Source organism: Vicugna pacos, chromosome 20 (assembly GCF_048564905.1).
Source record: "Vicugna pacos chromosome 20, VicPac4, whole genome shotgun sequence".
Lineage (NCBI taxonomy): Eukaryota > Metazoa > Chordata > Mammalia > Artiodactyla > Camelidae > Vicugna > Vicugna pacos.
Genome location: NC_133006.1, coordinates 4,732,939 through 4,752,644, shown reverse-complemented (window position 1 = coordinate 4,752,644; position 19,706 = coordinate 4,732,939). Strand labels below are relative to the sequence as shown.

The following is a 19,706-nucleotide window of genomic DNA, read 5'->3' as shown; positions in this document are numbered from 1 at the left end:
TATTAGTATTCATGGGAGAATATTATATATTTTGAGCTCAGTGACATTTCCATTTGGCTGCTTTGTAGAAATAATTTTTTTCTTTTCATGGAGGATTTATCAGAGAATTTTAAGAGAGGAAGAAGCTTTTGAAAGCTATTACCCTGCCCTCGGCCAATGCATACATTTGGGATGTAATGGTCATCATACAAGAAAATTATTTAAAAGGAGGCAACTCTTCATTGACTAATTCCTTAAAAATGGCAAATTGAGTAGTAAATTGTTGCAACTGTTATTTTAAAAGGACTAATTGAGCCAACATAATTATTGCAATTTTTTTTGTTTGTTTGGAAAGAAATAAGTAGATAATTCACACACATGTGTTTGGTATTTTTCATGAGATTTGTAAAGTTGTTTAAAAATTTTGATAATTTGCGGCCAAATCAATGCATGCTGTGACAAAGGTGTCATGATGTGATATGGCTTTCCACGACTAGCTAGTAAACAGGTTTGGACAAGAGACTTCGAGGTTATTTTTGGTAATACCTAGACTTTTCTACTTTTACAAAAAAGTTTCAGAGTCATTTCAGATTTGCAGAAAAGTTGCAAAAATAATGGAGGAAAATTCAACATACCCTTCATCCAATTTCACCAAATGTGAGAATTTGACCACATCTGCTCAACCACTGTATCATTTTCTCTATCTGTATGTCTCTCTCTCTCCCTCTCTCTGTATGATCACTTACGTACATGTATTTTTCCTTAATTATTTGAGAGTAAGTTACACACACGATGCCCCTTTACCCCTTAAATACTTTATTATTTATGTTCAAAAGCACAGACGTTCACATACATAATCACAACACCATTAAAAAATCCATAAACTGAAAGAATAGACCTTATTTACATTTCACCAATTATCCCTTCACTGTCCTTTACAATAACCATCAAATAAAAGCAAAATCTTGCCCCGGGCCAATGTATGATTACACTTCATGCGTAGTTGCCATGGATGGAGACCATCTTCATGATTCTTATGGGCTCTTTGCTGGCTGGATGGTCACGATCTCACTCACCATCTTACACGATGCCTGTGTCTTTGATTTTTTTTTATTTGTTCCCTCTTCTGTGTCGGGCTGACGAAATCTTGGCTCTGGAACTGTGTTTTCATGATCATTCCCTTCAAATGGCTTGCACCTGCTTAATAAGAACCATTTTCTACAGTAGGATTTCATAATGATAATTTCCTGTATGGTAATGTCTTTTAATGTGAGAGACCAGAATGATAAAAAAAAAAAGATATCAAACAAGGGTCTTCAGTAATTTAAAAGCTTGAATGGAATGGTATTCTTTTAAAATACTATTTCAATATTAACTAATCCTTTCCATGAGTATTTTAAAAAAAAAATCCCTCCCACTGCAATTTAATCCGTTCTTTCTTCCCTTGCTTTAGTTATGATATAAAACAGTCACTTAGACATTTACCTTTGTGGCAAAAGCTGTAGTGTACTTGAAGATTGTTTTTATCAAATCATCTCTTACCCTTCATCTATTTATTTTATATGGAATACAACAGAGATCAGATCTTCATTTGCTATGTATGAAAAATATTATATTTTACCGATGTGATTTTTTTTAACCTTAATATATTGATCTCCAGAGATAAATCAATACGTGAGCTACAAATCAACAATTCAAGGATTTAATTTTGGGAAGACAGTCAATAACTTTCACCTTGGAACAATGGCTTCATCCCCCCTCCCACAAGGCAGTAACTGCTCCCAAGCCAGCCCCATGTGTCAGGGCGGTGAGTGTCCATAGAGATACGACAAGATGAACTTGGTCAGGTTTGAACTTGGTCAGCTTAGCAAACAGATCCCTTCAACATCAGAGATGGTTTATCTGAGTTGTGAGCCCGCTTTAGAATTCAGAACGCCTTCCATTGGTGAAGATTCAGAATAGCAGGGCTCCAAACACAACAGTAAGCTCTCACCAGTATCAGTTCCTTTCTCTCTGTCTCTCTTCTTCTGTCCTTTAATTACACAGTTGTACCAGCTTAAATCCCCTCCTATATGCTAATTTTCAAGCTTTCTCATCAGAAAACACGTCTTTCCTGTATGTGTGTGTATATATAGCCAGTTCTGAGTGGTGAATATTCATTTTGTGCCATGACACAGTGGCATACAGCGTAGACCTTGGCTCTGGACACATTACACACGAGAGACTCCTTACTGCACGTGTTACTCCTGCTTGCTTGTTGGAAGAACCAAGTCCCCATTCCCTTCATCCTCCTTGCAACCCTAAAGTACATCAGGGAAGTTAAGACTCAAATTAATGGAAGTAATAAAGCAGCACTGTCTACATAAAGGGCTCCGCCAGGCTCTTCCATAGGTGAAAGCGAGCCAGTCGGTATTTTGGTCCTTCATTGTCCTCTGTCCTGGGCCCCACGGCACGAGCAAGCTGAATAAATACCAAGGCCTTCCGTCCCCATGGTCACTGCGTAAGTGGTGGGGCTGTTAGAATTTTATTATCCCGTGTCTCTTATTGTGAGTGGCTTTTACTGAATCTTTGGAGAAAGTAGCCAGGCATCCCTAACGCTGATGAGAATTCTGAAATAGAAACTGCGTGTTTTACTTAATAATACAGCTTAGGTATTTTTTATTAGTGTGCGAAGGTAAGTCTGATTAATGCCCCCTAGCCTGGCCTTTCCTACAGGGGTTTGTGAAAGTACTCAGCTAACTACAGTGCGTGCCTAATGCACCCTTCAAAACCACATGTGGTTGGTGCAACATTGTCCATAATGTCCCCTTGTTGAACTAATAGTACAGTAAATGGAATGTCATTTGAAAGAAGCCATTCAGGACTAGAACTCATGTTTAAAATAAGATAAATCTTTATCAAAGAGATGTGAAGCAATTCAGTGGTGAATTTGGTTAAGTTATTTACACCATTAGAAGAGGAGGCAGTCTTAGCAGTAATTCTAATTTATGCACGCATAGGCACGTAATACTCTCTGTTCAGCCATCATCTCTAGAAGACTCTCAATTTATTTTCATTTATGTTTATAACATGTTTGCATTATTGAGCTTGCTCTGAGAACATCCACTCAGCAATCGTGGTACCTATAAAATACGTATGTGTGAAATCAGTGGAGAACACACACAGTGACAGAGAGGCATCTGCTGAAAGCACGTGGAATCTGAGGCTGCGTAAGTGTATGTGCGGGGCACTTGGAGAGTCTGTATTTATTCAGCCATATCCTGTTTGGAAATAGGCAATGTTTGGTGAGTCAGTTCTGAAGCATACTGACTGTGAAGGGTCAAAGTAGCGCAGACACTTTTATAGTGCCCATCATGTGTTAAATACACAAACTGTCCTAAAGATTAGGTTAACATTCACTTCCTTTTACATTTTTAAAGCTATGTAAATATACTTTTTTTTCCTGTTTGAATGTATTTTAGGCATTTGCTGAGTGTTTAACCAGAGATAATAAAGTTATCAATCTTTTTTGATAAGTAGGAAAAGTCAAAGTTAGCTACCTTACCATATTTACTAATGACCTGGACATCCAGGGACATCATATAATGAAGTCACCCTTCGGAGGGCTCTCCATAATATCTCCTTAGTGCACCTTTCATCCTGGAAAAGAGGACTGCGCGTGGACGATGTAATTGCTGTTGCTGGACAGAACAAGAGTAACTGCATCTTTTTGATGCGTGAAGCTGGATCTGCGCATGTCCCCATCAGCACCAAACGCTTTTAAATTTTTGGTATGCTGCAAAGTAAAATGAAATGACAATGATTGCACAAGAATTTTTCTAATTTATATTCATTGCCAAACGCTTATAATTTATTAGCTGTGGTTGGCATTGTATCCACTCTGCACTGCTATGGTAACTCCGGGCCACCTCTCCGAAGCCTGGTAAAGTGTTTTCCCTTCATGCTTCTGTGGCAAACCAGGTGCAGAACGCAGGGCCCTTCAACCACGACACATCCTGCCCACCATCAACCAAAATAACAAGCACTCTGCACACAGTCTCAATTTTAAGTTATGACTTCTTGTTTGAAAGTAAGGTAAAAGCCAGAAGAGACAGTTTAAGAAGCACCTCCCCAAAGTGATGACTGTTCCTGCTCGCTCTAACATTTGGAATAAAATCTGAACTATTTTTCACCCACCAAATATTAAGTAACTTGTCCGCATTCGTCCCCCACCCTTATTTGTCCCATGTCTCCCAGATCACACAGACCTCTGTCAGTTCCAGGAATAGGCCAAGCTCTTTCTGATCACACAGCTTTTGCAGGGGCAAACCCATTGGCCTGGAATGCCTTTCTCTGTTCATTTTACACAGATAGCTCCTTCCTTTCCATTAGATCTTGCTTTAAATGTCAGCCCCTTAGCATGACTGCACTTCTACCCTGGCAACAAAAAAAAAATTAGGCCTTCCCCTATTCCCTTAACTCCTTGCTTGGTTCCTTCTTGGCCTTTTTTGCGGCCAGCAATGACCCGTTCTCCTGTATGTGGTTTTGTCTTTCCCCTTTACATTGCCTCTGTGATGACAGGGAGTGGATGCTTGAAGCTCATTCACCAGTGTTTCTCCAATTTCTCCCTAGGCTCTTTTCAACATTCAGGAAACATTGCATACATGCATAAATAAATGAAATATTTAACGTACAAAAAAGGTAGGCCAGAACAGTGCAATCCAGAGCTAAATGGTACCTAATAGACCTGAATTTGAATCCAACTTTAGCATTAACTAGCTTAACGCTGGTTTTGTTTTGTTTTGCATGATGAGAACTTTTAAGATCTAATCTCTTATTGGCTTTTAAATACGCACTACAGTATTATTAACTATAGTCACCATGCTATAGACATTACGTCCCCCATGACCTGTATATTTTATAACTAGACGCTTGTATCTTTTGATCACCTTCATGCATTTTGGCCACCCCCGTATCACTATATCATGAGAAACACTTATAGGCCTAGGATGACAACATTATAGGGAACACAGATCATTTGAAAGTGGTGCATTTTTACATAGCAAAGCTCTTGATTAAAAAAAATAAATTCCTGAAGAAATGTGATTTTTTTTCCACAGTCAAAAAACCAAAATTATCAATGAGTCACACTTCTCACAGCTTATTTCATGAACTTTTCACATTCCTATCACATTTGTTAGTGACATATCTCCTTCCCATTGGCCACGTGGTAGCAGACACAGCTTCTGGGTGGGATGAACATGGTGGGTGCCAAAGGAGGTCACACTTGTTCCCTCTGGTCACTGAGCTTCTCTAGAGTCTCTGCCTTAGTTTTTCCAACTATAAAGCAAAAGAAGTCATACTTGGGCGAAGTGTTTCTGAGCGCTTCTGTAAGGACAAATTGAGATCATGTCTGTGAAGGCACGTTACATTTTTAAAACATCACATGAGTAAAAGATGATTTCCCAACCTCAAGTAGAAAAGTAAATAAGGAAAAATGTGGATACAATGAAGAGAACTTGGAAAAGTTCCAGCACGCTTTATTGGTGAGAAAGTTAGCCCCCATTCTCCCACAAACAAAAATGGTGGGGGAGGGGCGAAGCGGAACATGACCGTGAGAAGAGACGGTAGAAAGATTGTTCTGCAAAATCTGAAGCTTGCAGGCTGCATTTTCAAGCCCAGTTTGTAAAAGGGTGGGCAGTGCTGGTGATGCCTGGAGGGGTTAACTCTCCTTTAGATGGAGGCGGGAGAGATGCGAAGCGGCCCAGCACCAACCAGCACCTGGTGAGAGCGGCTGTCACCTCTCACATAAGGAGAAAGGGGGAAATCGGAGCCGGCACTGTAGTCACCTGTCTCCTAGTCTCTTCCTTCTTCCACATGCTCTCCCAGTTCCGTCACAAACTGTGGTTACTTGATCGTGTTGCTTTTTACTTGTAAAATTCAGCCCCTCTGAGCACCCCCGCTATAGACAGGGATGGCGGGACCTGGGAGGGACGGAGGGAAGCCCGCACTACGCGGATACCCTGATGACTGCACACTGGAGGCATGTCGCTGAACGCCACCACAGCCCGGGAGCCGCTTTATCTGTTTATCAATTGACATCCTACTGCGGCCCTGAGATGTAGGTCAGGCTCATTGGAAATACCAGCCCCCGATCACATGCCGTCTTCACTGTATTTCCAGCCCGGGTGGGCCGCTGATTCCTGCACACTGGGGTGCGTCTGGGCGGCTGGAGGAAGAGGAGACACCTGTGCCTCAGGGACGCAGGTGAAGTCCCATCCACCTCCCTGTGGCTTTCCCGGGTGCTTTTCCATCCCCTCAGTTCTCCCTCCTCACCACCATCTCCCCTGCCGTCTTGGCCCCCAGCCTCTGTTGAACCCGTGCCTTTCCCGCTCTCTCCCGGCTCCGCACCTCAACAGAAGACACAGAGGGCTCCACACGACCGGGCCTGCCTAACAGCCGGGGAGGGCTTGGGCTGCAAGAAGAAAGCACTCGCACCTTCCGCGCTCCCCTCCCCTCTGCAGCTGCCTCCTGCCACTCAGGCGGTGCGACGTGCGGCGCGGCCCAATGAGGGCCCGCGGCCTCCGCGGGGGCCCCGCCTCTCACGGCACCTTCGCCAATGAGCGGCAGGAAGAGGCGGGACGCGCGCCCCGCTCCCGCCTCTCCAGTTCAGGCCGCTGGTGTGAGCCGGGGTGGGCGCGAGCGAGGGACGGCGGCCGGACCTGCCGGTGGCGCGGGGCGCGCAGCCCGACGGCGGGGGCAGGTGCGCGGCGCGGGGCCGGAGGGGGCGCCAGACCCTGGCGGCGGCGGCCGAGGCGGTCGGGCGAGCCGGGTTGCCCGGCGACCTGCGTCCGAGCGCGCGGAACCCTGCGCCTCGCCGGGGACGGTCCGGAGTCCGCGCTATGGAAGAGGAGAAATACTTGCCGGAGCTGATGGCAGAGAAAGATAGCCTGGATCCATCTTTTGTGCACGCGTCGCGCCTTTTGGCCGAAGGTAGGACTGGCCCCCTGAGCCGGGCACAGACCGCTGGCCCCCTCTTACCGCGGCGGGGTTCGGGGAGCGAAGTTGGGGAGGACGCCTGTCTCCTTCGCGGGAACTGTCCCTGAAGGTGCTCGCCCCGGAGCTGCGGGCATATGCTGCCTCCCCGCCGTCCACGTCTGAATTTGGGGACACCAAAGCTGGGAGGTCTAAGGGCAGAGGAGATGTGCCCTGTTAGGGTCACTGATGGAGGAACGTAAGGAGTAACAGGGACATTGTCACTCCGCAGAGGGGAGGGTGATCGGAGTGAACGGTGGTCAATGTAGTGTTTTAAGAGCTTCTTAGCTACGAATCAGCATTTCTTTTCCTTCGTATTTTTCAGTCTTTTCTTTTTTCCTTCCTTGCTTCCTAGTGGTTTTGGTATCCTTTAGTCTAAGTACAGTCTTTCCTATGGAAAGTCTGGGGATAAACCTAGATTAAATGATGCAAGTTCGTCTGTGTTTGTGAATGTGGAAGAGGCTGGAGTGCTTGTCAGTTTTTTTGAAGTGTGGTGAATGGGGGCCCTGGCAGATCTGGTCCCTGGGGTCGCTCCACAATTGATCAGCTGTTTCACCAAGTGTGCATTTTCTTTTGTGTACCTGTATTATTAAAAGAGGTACCATTCTCAGAGGAACATAAATGTCTTGTATTTTGCTTTCTTTTGAAAGGTTTAAACATGTCTGTTAAAAGTAGGAGTGGTTCTGAGACAGCTAATGGAAGACCCCAAACACCCAAACTTCTATATGACAGAAGTATTAACCAAATTACTCCATTATCTTGAAATAATGCTGTTTAACTGCTCAGAGGTACTCAAGACATCTGTAGCAATCTACACATGCCTTTTTAAAAACAATTCCAGATTTTTTTTTTTTGGATGAATGCCTCATCAATAATGAATTGCTTCATCATCAAATTGACTACAGGGCAGTTTTGTAGGTTAGGTTGTTATAAACTTACCTATAGCAAAACTAAAAGTAACAACTTTCTCTTCCTCAGCCGTTCAGCATTAAAAGAAATGATTTCTTTTTTGAGGTTTAATTCCCATTGGAAGGAAAAATCCTAATACTCCATGTACGATTAAAATAGGCATGAGGCTGTTTTGAAATGCTTTATTGATGGATTATTATTTGCAACAACAATAAAGTGTTAGGGTTTTTTCTATTTTTTACACCAGGCAATGAATAAAAGCTGTATAATCAAACTATTGAACATGGGAAACAACTAATCTGTTTCTCAAGGAACAAGTCGGTTTTGTAGAGGATTTGGGAAGGAAAATGCAATCATGCTTACTACTTTCTTGATTACTGAATGAAAAAAATAGAAATTAAACTTGAAAATGAAAGTCAAAAAAATTAAACTCACCTTCTCTGTGAAAAATAAAGATAACTGCATAAAATAATAGGAATAGTGAAAATTAATGGATTCATCAATGATGAAGAATGTTCAAGAAGATTAAAAATGCAGTTGTCTCCTTAAATCGTTTACTTCAATATGTTTTCCAGAAGTGTCTTCATTTAACTTATTATGTCTTTAAACTGGAAAAAAAAGTTACAAATTGATCATTTTCTCAGATCTGCTAATTGTACTTCTTTTGGGAACAGCAGGCACGATGATTGATTCATCAGTTTTTTAATGAGAGTTAGTGGCCTTAGTATTGAAAACTGCCAAACTACAGAAGTACACGTGAGGCTCTCTAAACAGAGTGGACAGATACTTCTGCAGCTGATGAAACAGTCAGAGAAGGCTGTGCACCTGCTTCGTTAACATTTTATTTCTCTCCGAAACTTGATTTCTTGATATTTAGGAACATGTTTCCAGGGACCTTGTAATTTGATTTTTTCCCAGTAGGGGGAAGCATGTTCTGCTTTTGTAAAGAATTAGGAAGAAAAAGCTCCTAAATGGAAAAGCATCTAAGTAAGAAATGAAGAAAGGCGTCCAAATTTCAGAGAAATCATAATGAGGAAAGAGAATGGAGGAGGTGATGATAGTAATCTTGAATATATCAAGAGAGAGGCAAAAAGATCTATAAGGTTTAAATTAATCCTCCCATTGTACCTGAGTTTCTGTATGTGCTTTTTAAAGAGTAGCTGAGTGTCCTTTTGAATCTCTAGTAAAGCTTTATATACATTTTACATTACGGATCTTTCATTATCTTTTCAAAGGCCAATTGCCAAGATGAGGAGGTTTTGTTTTGGATCTCTGTAGGAGAGGGTTCTTGAGATGATTTTATTTGCACACCTGGAAATGCACTGATGAAAGGCAGTGGCTATAAATAAACCTGCCGTAGGTACTCATTTGAAAAGAAGGTGCGCGCTGAAGTGCATTTCAGGCGGCACTGTGCAGACCGTCTCAAGACAGAGTGAGTAATAAAATGATCAGAGGATTCAGATCTTCAGAATGATTTTTCTGAAAGCTAATGTATCTAAGGGCAGTGATGTAAACCAATGAGCTCTCACAGTGATTTATTTTGCTTTTTTTGGTTGGTGGTCGATGCAAATCGGTGCTCAGTTGTGACTGAAGGTCACAGAGTTAAAAGTACCAGTTCGTTGGTTATTTGTTGTTTTTGTTGTAGTTTGTTTATTTCACGTGTTTCTGCTGTGTGTTTTCAGTAAGAGTGGTTCTGAGACAGCTAATGGAAGACCCCCAAGCATTGTATGTGTTTTGTTGCTACTTTGAAAAGATCTTGACTGCTATGGTTTGAAGTGTATCTCTGTTTGAGTTGTTAAAACAATTTTCTTCTGTGATTATAATATTGTTTAGTTATTCATTTGTATGGAAGGTGCTTTTGTGGATGATAAAACAGCAAATTTAGCATGAGCCTTGAAGTTCCACTCAGCCTCTGAATTTGCTTGCCAGATGAAATGAGATGAGGTTATTTATATCCATGCTACTTCTGGGAACTGCACTAAACTGAATCCAGATACCTGGTTTTTCATTCTCCTTTTGCGTAAACTGAATCCTGGTAAATTTCCCTTCCGTGAGCCAGTTTCCTTGTCTCTCAAATCAAGGAGTCAGACTAGATGATCTGTATGTATTTTTGGTAATTCTAAGTAAGTCTGGGGTGACTGTCGATGCCAAGGAGTGGTGTCTGAGTCTTCAGAATACCCAAATCAGTGGCTGGATGTTTTTGAAACTTTCTTCATTTCTTCTTAGTTTAATGATTAATAATATTAATCACTATAATGTAGTTTAAAGTATATGTTATTTGAGGCACTGGGACAGATTTATGTTCTTATGTCTACTAAACTATTTTCAAGGCTTGTGTCTAAAAATGTGTATACCTGGAAATATTCTTGTTTGCAGTAAAGAACGCCTGTCTGCTGACAGACCTAGATCTCTTCAAATTTATAGATTCAATTATAGTGATTCCATACCTTTAGGAGAATTAATAAATTCTTGTCCAATTGAGAGTGTTTTCGGTCCTTGGCTGGCAAGGCTTCCTAACCTGAAGTTTTCACAAATATTGGTAGATTCATCATTGTTTTCTTTGACTCATCATACGATGAGATCCAATATTGCCAAATATCCCAACAGTTCAAATGGTTTAAAAAAAAAAATACTGGGTGTTTTTTTTTTTTAATTTTGGTGAAAAGCTTGCCCTCTGTCTAGGACTGGCTTGTTTGCGGATGTGGCTGCCCTGCACCCATGAGAGAAAGAGAGATGAATATTTATCCCAAATGCTGACTGGTAGTGATTTAACTACATTTAGATTTTCAGTGAGCATCACTTTCAATTTAGAGTGTGTTCCTTGAAATATTTTCCATAAAACATGGCCAGCCCTTAAGTTAAAGAAAGGTATTGGTATAAATGTGTAAAACCAGCTTCTGATAAAAAACAGTATTCATGTGACGTTTCCTTTGATTCCTGTCATCTCTTATTTCTCCCAGTAAATTTGGGATAATCTTATTCATGTTTCTTAAATAAAAAATAAAAATTGGCGAAGAAACTAAGTTTGAGGTATCTTTAACCTGCAGTTAACATGCATTTACGATACAGCGGAGAAACTCTGTTTCAGCAGACAAGCCCATGGGGTGCAGCGTTGACCCTCCTGCTGCTGGGAAGGACGGGGCATTTCATTTCTTTCTTTTCTCATTCTCAATTTCTTCATCTAGGAAATAGCAAAGGCACTATCTACCAAGTATGGTTCTTTCAAGGTTAAAAAGTGCAGTTTGCGACTTTATAAGCTGTATTTTAAATGCATGTAAGTAAAAATTTTTATGCAGATAAAACAAAAACAGAAGCAGGAATTCGACAAATGTAAGAGGGTGCTTTTAAGATTTTCCTTAACGTTTTCATGGCCTTCTGGGCTTGACCTCAGCTTGATTTTGTAATGGAAAGAGCACCGCCTTAACTCTTTGAATTACTGCTGAGTGAAACTGGAACTCAGAAATGAAACGATGAAGTCAATGATCATATGAAAGATGATTCCAATGAGGGTTTTTAAAGTATCGTGTTCCCCGAGCCAGTGGGCATTTGTCTGTGTCTGACTTGAGCCTGCTCATCCTGGCCCCTTGTCTCTCAAGGCCCTTCTGCACCTGCCCATCCTCCTCCTCAGCCCGCCTGTCCTTCACCCTTTCACCCCATTCAGCTGATTTCATCCTCTTTTTTTTCATTAAGGAAGAAGTGATCTTTCTCTTCTGATGTTCTTCAGCCTCCAACACCTAAAAACTTCCATACTCCTCCTTTCATTCCCAGAAGATAAAATACATTTTTTTTTTTTGGTTCAAGGCTGACTTGTTGACAGTATCCTTAACCCCAGTGCGCACCGTCCCCTCCAGACCTGTTCTGAAATTGTAGCCTTTCTTCAGTATCCCCAACCATTTCCTCCATCCACTCTTCCCTTGGAGCAGTCCATAAACAAGATCCAATCTGAATAACTTAAAAAAAAATAGAATACTTGCTTCACTTGCCAAAAGCAGGACAAATACTCTCTCTTGCCCCTTGCTCTCCGTTGTTTCCTCCAAGGTCCTGGTAACGTTAGTCTGCACCAACTGCCTCACTTTCTCAGTTTCCGTCTGTGTGACCCTTCAGTCTGGCTTCTGTCCTCATCATTGCCCTGAAACCAGAGATTCGAGTGGAATCGTCTCCCAATGGCCAGGTACAAGGCTGCAAGCGCTCCACCTGGTTTTCCTCTTGTGTGTTTCTCACCAGCCCTCAGCATCCTGCGTCTCTCCCCTCCCCACCCCAGCACACACTGCTGCCAGAGTGATTCATTCAGGATCAAAGTCTGCCCGTGTCACACCTTTTATGTATGATATTCACTGGGGCAGCTGTCTCTGACAGCAGCAGAGGGGAGGGCCCCCACCCTGGCACGTCCAGGGGAGGGGAAAGTCCAGGCTCCCCGAGGTGTCCCTTGCCACTTCTCTGGCCAGGAGACGGGGGGAGCACCTTCTTGCTGCTCCCCGTGTGGCCTTAGAGACCCCAGGAGGGGTGGGGAGGAAGGTGCCAGCAGGAGTGACGCCTCCTCTGACACCAGCACGGCTTGGAGGGAGAAGGATGCTTCGGCGCTGTTCCCGGGGGTGGACCTCCTGCATCTCCACGTGGCCTCCGTCATCACTGGGGTGGACGTTAAGCCCTGTGCCCACTCAGCCCTCCTGACGGGAAAGGGTGCCTCTTTGCAGCTGGGTGAGGTTGGAAGTCTGGGCTCCTCTGTTTAACCTGGCTTGACGGGGGTGAGCACGAGACAGCGGTTTTCATTTTCAGTTTGGTTTTCTGTATTGTTTTTGGTTGGGGAAGGATGCTGTTAACTCAGAGTTGTCTGTCTTGCTGGGTGGCCCTCTTTCCAGGCCTGTGGCAAGAGAGAGCAGACTTCTCTTGAGACTCCATTTTTGCCTGTTTCTCCTTCCTTCCACCTTTCACAGAGTCTTCTGTGTTTATTTTATACATACTATCCAGTCCCCTTTCTTTCGTGTGTTTTAATTTTTTTCTTTATAAAATTCTCTTGTGAATGCAGGTTCGGTCTTTTATGTTAGTATTTCATTAACTAATATAAGAATGAGCATGGCCAGGATAAATCCATCTGTATAATGGGCACAATAACTGATGACAATTCGTAGTTTCTCTGACGTGTACCATCTAGACTGAAGCTCTTTGTTTCCATAGCGGCTGTGGAAGAGAAGAGAGTTTTAGATGTAGTTTCCAGAAACCCTTGAAAGTGACTACAGTGTCACCAGCTTTTTTTATGCTCTTACTTGTTTGAACACGTGATTTGATCCTCTGTTTTTATCTGATGCACATATAAGAAATGTAGCTTAATTGGAATTATATTCTGACACAAGGTGGTTTCTTAAAGCTACAAACAGTGTACAACTTAATATATAGCTTGTAATATGATCCTTTTCTTACAGAAGTGGTGAATTTCAATAAAATAAGCTTGCTATAAAACAGGTTTTTTAAAAAATAATAGAGGCCTGATTAATAGCTGATCTTCCAAATGAACGTTAGCAAATACCCATGTTATGTGACGTTCCTTTTCTCAAGTGGAGAGTTCTGAAATGGTTGCGTGTTTTATTCGTCAAAAATTTGAGAGGTCACAGCCAAGTATCCCGTTGCTGAATCCTTATTAACTGCTTTGGGAAAGAAATCCTGTGTAGTGCATCCCCATGGCTTGCCGACCCTTAGGAACACTACTTCCAAACAATTTTTTGCGGTAGCGAGTGATAATAAATATTCAAGAACAAAATTTGGGGTCATTTACTGTAGATACACTTACAGTTTAGCTACAGTTTGGGGGTGGTGAGTCCTGTCGGGCGAGGACTCTCCTGCACTTGACTGCGATCACACGTGCCCTTGAAGGTGTGATGGTAACGCGGTCCTCAGTCCATGAAGAGGTGTCAGATATTTAAAATATTGATTCTGAGCTGATCTGTGGGAGATTTAACAGTGTACAAAGATGGATAACGGCACATGAAGACCTGCTGGGGTTTATAGACGGATGATGTCATAGGGGTTCAGAGGAGTCGTGACCTCTGCCGTCACGGTGACCGTGAACTCTTCCTCCCCTGCACCACTGTCCTCGTCACAGCTGTCAGTTTATTACCTGGATTGCTCTCTGTCAGGCACTGGACCAGATACTTTGCACGCCTGACCGCAATTCATCCACTCCCCAATCCTATGAGATGGTTATTAGCATTCTCCTTGTGTTTTACCAATGAGAAAAATTAAGACGTAGACAAGTTGATTTATTTCAGGTCATGGAGCCAATAAATGATAAAGCTGAAACTAAGGCTTCCTCCCCGAGAGGCACGTGGAGCCATTACAGCTGCTGCCTCCTGGGGAAGGGAAACGGCTTCAGTCAGCTTGGGGGGAAGGTCAGGTTTTAACATGCAAAGTCTGTCTAGGAGACCAACGTGGTGGTCCTCATTAACTTCAGATACAGGTCCCTGCATGCCAGCATGGGATGCATTTTTCCACAACATCATTCAGTAAGTCGAGTATATGAAAGGCAAATACTTTTGTCAATGGGGGGAAATTTGCCTTAGTGCAGACGCAGGTTAAGGATTATTGCAAGAGCCTAAATTTTCAGAATGTCTTATGCTGACTTTTGTTACTGGGGGAGTTTGGTGATGAGGTTGAGGTGGCAAAGAACAAGAGAACATTGCAGGACTTTTTTTTTTTTTTTCCGGACCAGAGGGAGATTGGAGAATTTTGTGTGTGATTTGCTGAGACATTTTTCTTTCCTTTTTTTTTAGAACTTCTTACTGCTTCCATTTGCCGAATTCTTCCATGAAGGAAGAACAACCAGAGGTCCTCTCTTGTGTCTTCAGGCAGTGTCAGTTTTGTTCACAGTTTGGGAGTTGAGCAGATTTCTCACGTGGTCAGAAACTGACAAGTCAGCACCATGGCTGGATTCAGATGTCGTCTTGTAGGTTCTGAGGTTTGAGGATTTAATAGCCTTGAAACAGATGGGTCGAGATGACCACCCTGTTATCGGGAAGGGCTCAAGTTGATGCCAGTTTCTTCAAAACACTCAAGATTAGATTTTACTCTTCTAATAGAAAAGCAGAAGGAACGTGTTTTCTCTAGAATGTAGATATTTTTAGCAGGTTCATTGTATGTCAGAAAAGGATCGGTCCTGATTGCAACTCAGGAGAGGCTGAAGGAGAAGAAATCTGTTAATTTTGGAAAGAGAAGATGCCTAAAGGAACAGCTGCTCTCAATGAACATACGTTCTGGATCAGGTCGTTACATTATATCCAAAAAGGGTGGGTAATGTTTTCCCTATATTATGGGGAAAAGGTAATCAAAAGATAAGGAAGAGGCAGGTTAGAGGGTAGCACAATCCTTTTAGATTTTGTAAGTGATAAATCAGAGGTGAGGTAAATGTCCAGTTATAATGTGAAAGTGTCCAAAAGCAACCATCAAACATGGACACTTTCAGCAGTATTGCAGAATATCACTTGTTTAACAAAATACCAAGATCCTGCTTTGAAAAACGTTTTTAAAAAGTTAAATACCTGTTACTATAGAATTTATTGTTTCCTTTAAGGTAAATTTCCTCCAGGAAATGTAAGGAATTTGATTTTCTAGAAATCTAATTCATATGCAACCATGCACTCATTGTACAAAAGGAAGACAGTAGAAAGATTACATACTAGCATATAGTTCTTCCTATGTATTTAAGCATGTAAGTGTTACACATGGGGAAATGTATGTGAGTGTTCAGTTGACTTAAGTGCCATCCCTATCTCCACACAGTGTAAGGTTTCCTTTCTAGAAGCCCAAAACTAAAAGCTGCCTTTTATTCATCCAAGATTTGGTAGAAGAGGGGGCCTTTCAGGAATTGCGTGAAGATGAGAGAACATTCGGTGTGCCGAGGCAGATGGCATTTTATTACATGAAATTGTTTTGGAATGGACTTCATGGTGATAGACGGCTATGCATTGAGCTAGATTTCTGAAATTAGTGAGTGATTGGAAATTATATCATGTCCATAGAAGGAAAATCTGGTAAAAATAAAGTGTTACGATAATTAAAAGCCATTTAATGGAATTAGATGAAGTGATAAGTATTTGGAATGAGTTGCAATAAGCCAAATAATAGTTTCTCTTTGAGTAAAATGAGCAGACTGGATGTATGTGTGAGTGTGTGTGAGTGTGTATGTGTGTGTGTGTAACATATCCTATGCAGGCACTCAGTGAGAATTGGTTGTCATTATCTGTGTGGTATATTACTATCTGAGACATACATTTAGGTTGAGGAGAGGAAAGTGTTACAGGCAATTAAATAAGCAGTTTCTGTAGGATCCAAGAAATGTAATGATAGGGAAATAGGTGATGGTTTGGGATTCTCCCACAGGGCACCTTTTAAAGAAGGGGCCAGGGATTGTGGATTGCCTCAGTAGGAAGGGCCTTGTTAGTTGAGATCCTGTAAGTTGAGATTTGTGAATGAAGAATGTTGCCTGCCTTATCAGTAAACAAAGGACAGCCTCAGCCAAGACAGCTGCCCCCACGGTGAGCCCTGAGGGGACTCGGGAAAGAACAATACGGGCCCTGGATAGCCAGGTGCTTATCAAAGGCATGACTTCAATGAGCCCAGACTTTTTTTTTTTTTTAATTAAAGTATAGTCAGTTACAATGAGTCAATTTCCGGAGCACAGCATCATGTCCCAGTCATGCATATACATACAGATATTTGTTCTTGTAATCTTTTTCACTGTAGATTATTATAAGATACTGAATATAGCTCCCTCTGCTATACAGAAGAAACTTTTTTTTAATCTATTATATATAGTGGTTAACATTTGCAAATCTCAAATTCCCAAATGTATCCCTTACTACCCTCTTTCCCCAGTAACCATAAGATTGTTTACTATGTCTGCGAGTCCGTTTCTGTTTTGTAGGTGAGTTCATTAGTGTCGTTTTTTCTTTCTTTCTTTTTTTCCTTTTTTAAGATTCCACATGAGTGATATCATATGGTATTTTTCTTTCTCTTTCTGGCTGACTTCACTTAGAATAACAATCTCCAGATCTATCCATGTTGCTGCAAATGACATTATTTTATTCTTTTTTATGGCTGAGTAGTATTCCATTGTGTAGATCTACCACAACTTCTTCATCCAGCCATCTGTTGATGGACACTTAGGTTGCTTCCATGTCTTAGCTATTGTAAATAGTGCTGCTCTGAATATTGAATGAGTCCAGACTCTCACACCTTCCCATACATAGAAAAGTGCTAAATTCATTAACTTGGGACATCTGGATTTTTTTTTAATTTAGTAATCTTTTGATGTTCTGACTGTCTGGTCTTTGTTGCAAAAACCCCTGTGTATCCCGGCTGGTCCCAGACTTCTTCAGAGCAGTTGCTCAGAGCTACTTTGAGAGGTGCCTTCCAGCCTTGAAGTCCTCAGAAAGTCCACCAAGTAAAACATAATTCTCAGCTTTTAGGTTTTGCATTTTTTCTCAATCAGCAGATACATAAATAGAGTATAATGGGAGTTCAGTGAAGAAGGGGCTATAATCTGAGAGAATTATACGTGGACGCAGCAAACAACATCTCTCCAAGCCTGAGAAGAAAGAAACCATTTAGTTGACTAGGTAGAAGTTAAGTGTAATATTGTGATTTATGGTAAGAAAAAAAAATATATATATGGTGGTCTTAACCGTTTCTGACCGTAACTCATAAAACTCTTGGAATTTCTTTGGTGATGGGAGCTGTAAAGATGCCTTGTGTAATGTCAGTGAGGTGCTCTGGAAAGCTCTTAGATAACCTAAGGGTGGGGGATGGTTGTCAGGGGAACCAGCCAGTATAGAGGGTTGGAACTTTCAGCCCCAGCCCTCCTTCCCTTCTCCCCCTAGACCCTCAAGGAGAGGAGCTGGAGGTTGAATCAGTTGTCAATGGCCAACGATTCAATCAGTCATGCCTATGTAATGAATCCTTCATAAAAACACGAAAGGACTGGGTTCAGAGAGCTTCCAGGTTGGTGGCACATGGAGATCTGAGGAGAGTGGTGGACTCACAGAGGGCCTGGGAGCTTGTCACCCTTTCCCAGACCTTGCCTATGTGTCTCTTCCATCTGGCTGTCCCTGAGTTATGCCACTTTGTAATAAACCAGTTATCTACTAAGTAAAATGTTTCTCTGAGTTCCATGAGCTTCTGTAGTGAATCCATCGCCCCTGGGGAGAGGAGTTCACGGGAACCTCTGGTTTACAACCAGTAGCATAGAGGTACTGCCATCTGAAGTGCAATAAGCAAGAAGACGTCTAGAAAAGGGGGTCTAAAGAGAGGTAAAGGTTTACCACACTTACCTTGCAAGCTACGTTAAGAAGTTTGTACTTGTTGGCTGCAAAAGACTGTGCAGCCTAAAAGAACATTGATATAAAGGGAAGAACAAAGTGATGACTGAGGATAAAAGTCAGGATAGTGGTTGCCAAAGGCAATGCCCATGGATGGTCACGTGGTATAAGGGAAGTCTGGGCTGAGGGAAATGTCCTCTGTCTTGTCAAGAGTACTGCATACACAAGCTTATGCAATTATCCCAACTCATCACATTGTATACCTAAAAACTGCGTTTCATCATTTATAAAAGTGCTTCCATTTTTTTTAAAGACACCAGAGAAAGTGGAGTAAAGAAAAGAGTCTTCATTGATTTCTGCCGTTGAATAAATACTGCACATAAACTTGCAGAGGATTCATGAGATGATTGGTTGATTATGGTACAGTTGACAAGAACAAGCAAAGTCTCAGAGAGGTTGAGGAATTGACCCACAGTCACAGAGCAACTGAGTGGCAGATCTAGGATTCAGACATCAGTGTTTTGACTTCACCTACTTGTGTTCCTTCTATTAGAAAAGTTGCTCTCAAACTTTTTTTTTTTTTAACAACATCCCAGGGGAAGAAATACCACACACACACACGCACATGTACACACTTTCAATAATAAATGTTTCATAAAACTGTGTTTAACCTTAAAATAAATGACTAACATGTTGCATCGGCAAATGTCTTCTCTCAGATACAACACAGTTAATATTTCCTCCCTTGCTGAAACAAACCTTTGAAAGATGATACATCTTTTCACACCATGATGTCACGCAATGTGGAGAAATGCTCACGATATAAAGCTTTAAGGATCAAGGGTGCAGCAGATTCAGGTGCCTGTCTCAGGCTCACTGGGGACCACTGACCAGAGTGGGACCAATTTCTACATTGACTGTTGAGTCACAGATTCAAGGGGAAAGTGTATCAAGAAGGTGGCAGCGGGCAACAAAGTCACATGTGCCAAGAAGTCAGAAAGAACTTTCAAAAAAAAAAAAAAGTTGACGCATGCAGTAGATTTGCGAAGAGAAACGACTTAGAAGGTCAGAGAGTAGGTCCTCTTCCTTCTTCTAAAATTCAATATAGTTTTGAAAGTTATCCGTGTTGTTGCATTTGCCAATAGTTAATTTTTTCCTTGCTGAGGAATGTTCCATGATATCAATATCTCACAATTTGATCATCCAGTCTCTTGCGGATGGACATCTGGGCTGTTTTCAGTGTTCGCTCATTATGTGTAAGCTGCTGTAAATGCTCATGAGTGAGATTTTTGCGGACGTGTGTTCTGTTTACACGGAGTGGAATTGCTGTGTCTTAGACCGTGTATATATGGTTAACTGTATATTATAGAGGATTGCAAACTAGTTCCCTAAAGTGGTCGTACTAATTTACTCTCACCAACAGTGTATGAAAACTCTGGCTGTTCCAGTAACTTGTCTACATTGGAAATTCTCAGTCTTTTTAATAACAGCCATTCT

The 19,706-nt window shown here is 41.8% G+C and overlaps 1 protein-coding gene across 3 annotated transcripts in view; it reads left to right on the top strand.

Moving 5' to 3' along the window:
• The first annotated feature begins 6,607 nt into the window (after positions 1-6,607).
• Positions 6,608-19,706, top strand: part of KHDRBS2 (KH RNA binding domain containing, signal transduction associated 2) — a 512,181-nt gene continuing 499,082 nt past the window's right edge. For 2 of the 3 annotated variants that reach the window (XM_072944681.1, XM_072944680.1), the window contains exon 1: positions 6,730-6,951. In XM_072944681.1, the coding sequence (XP_072800782.1) occupies positions 6,861-6,951 (91 nt within the window). In that variant the 5' untranslated portion in view covers positions 6,730-6,860. Of the gene's footprint in view, positions 6,952-19,706 lie in introns of all 3 variants that reach the window. The other variant, XM_006217887.2, reaches the window with a different exon arrangement.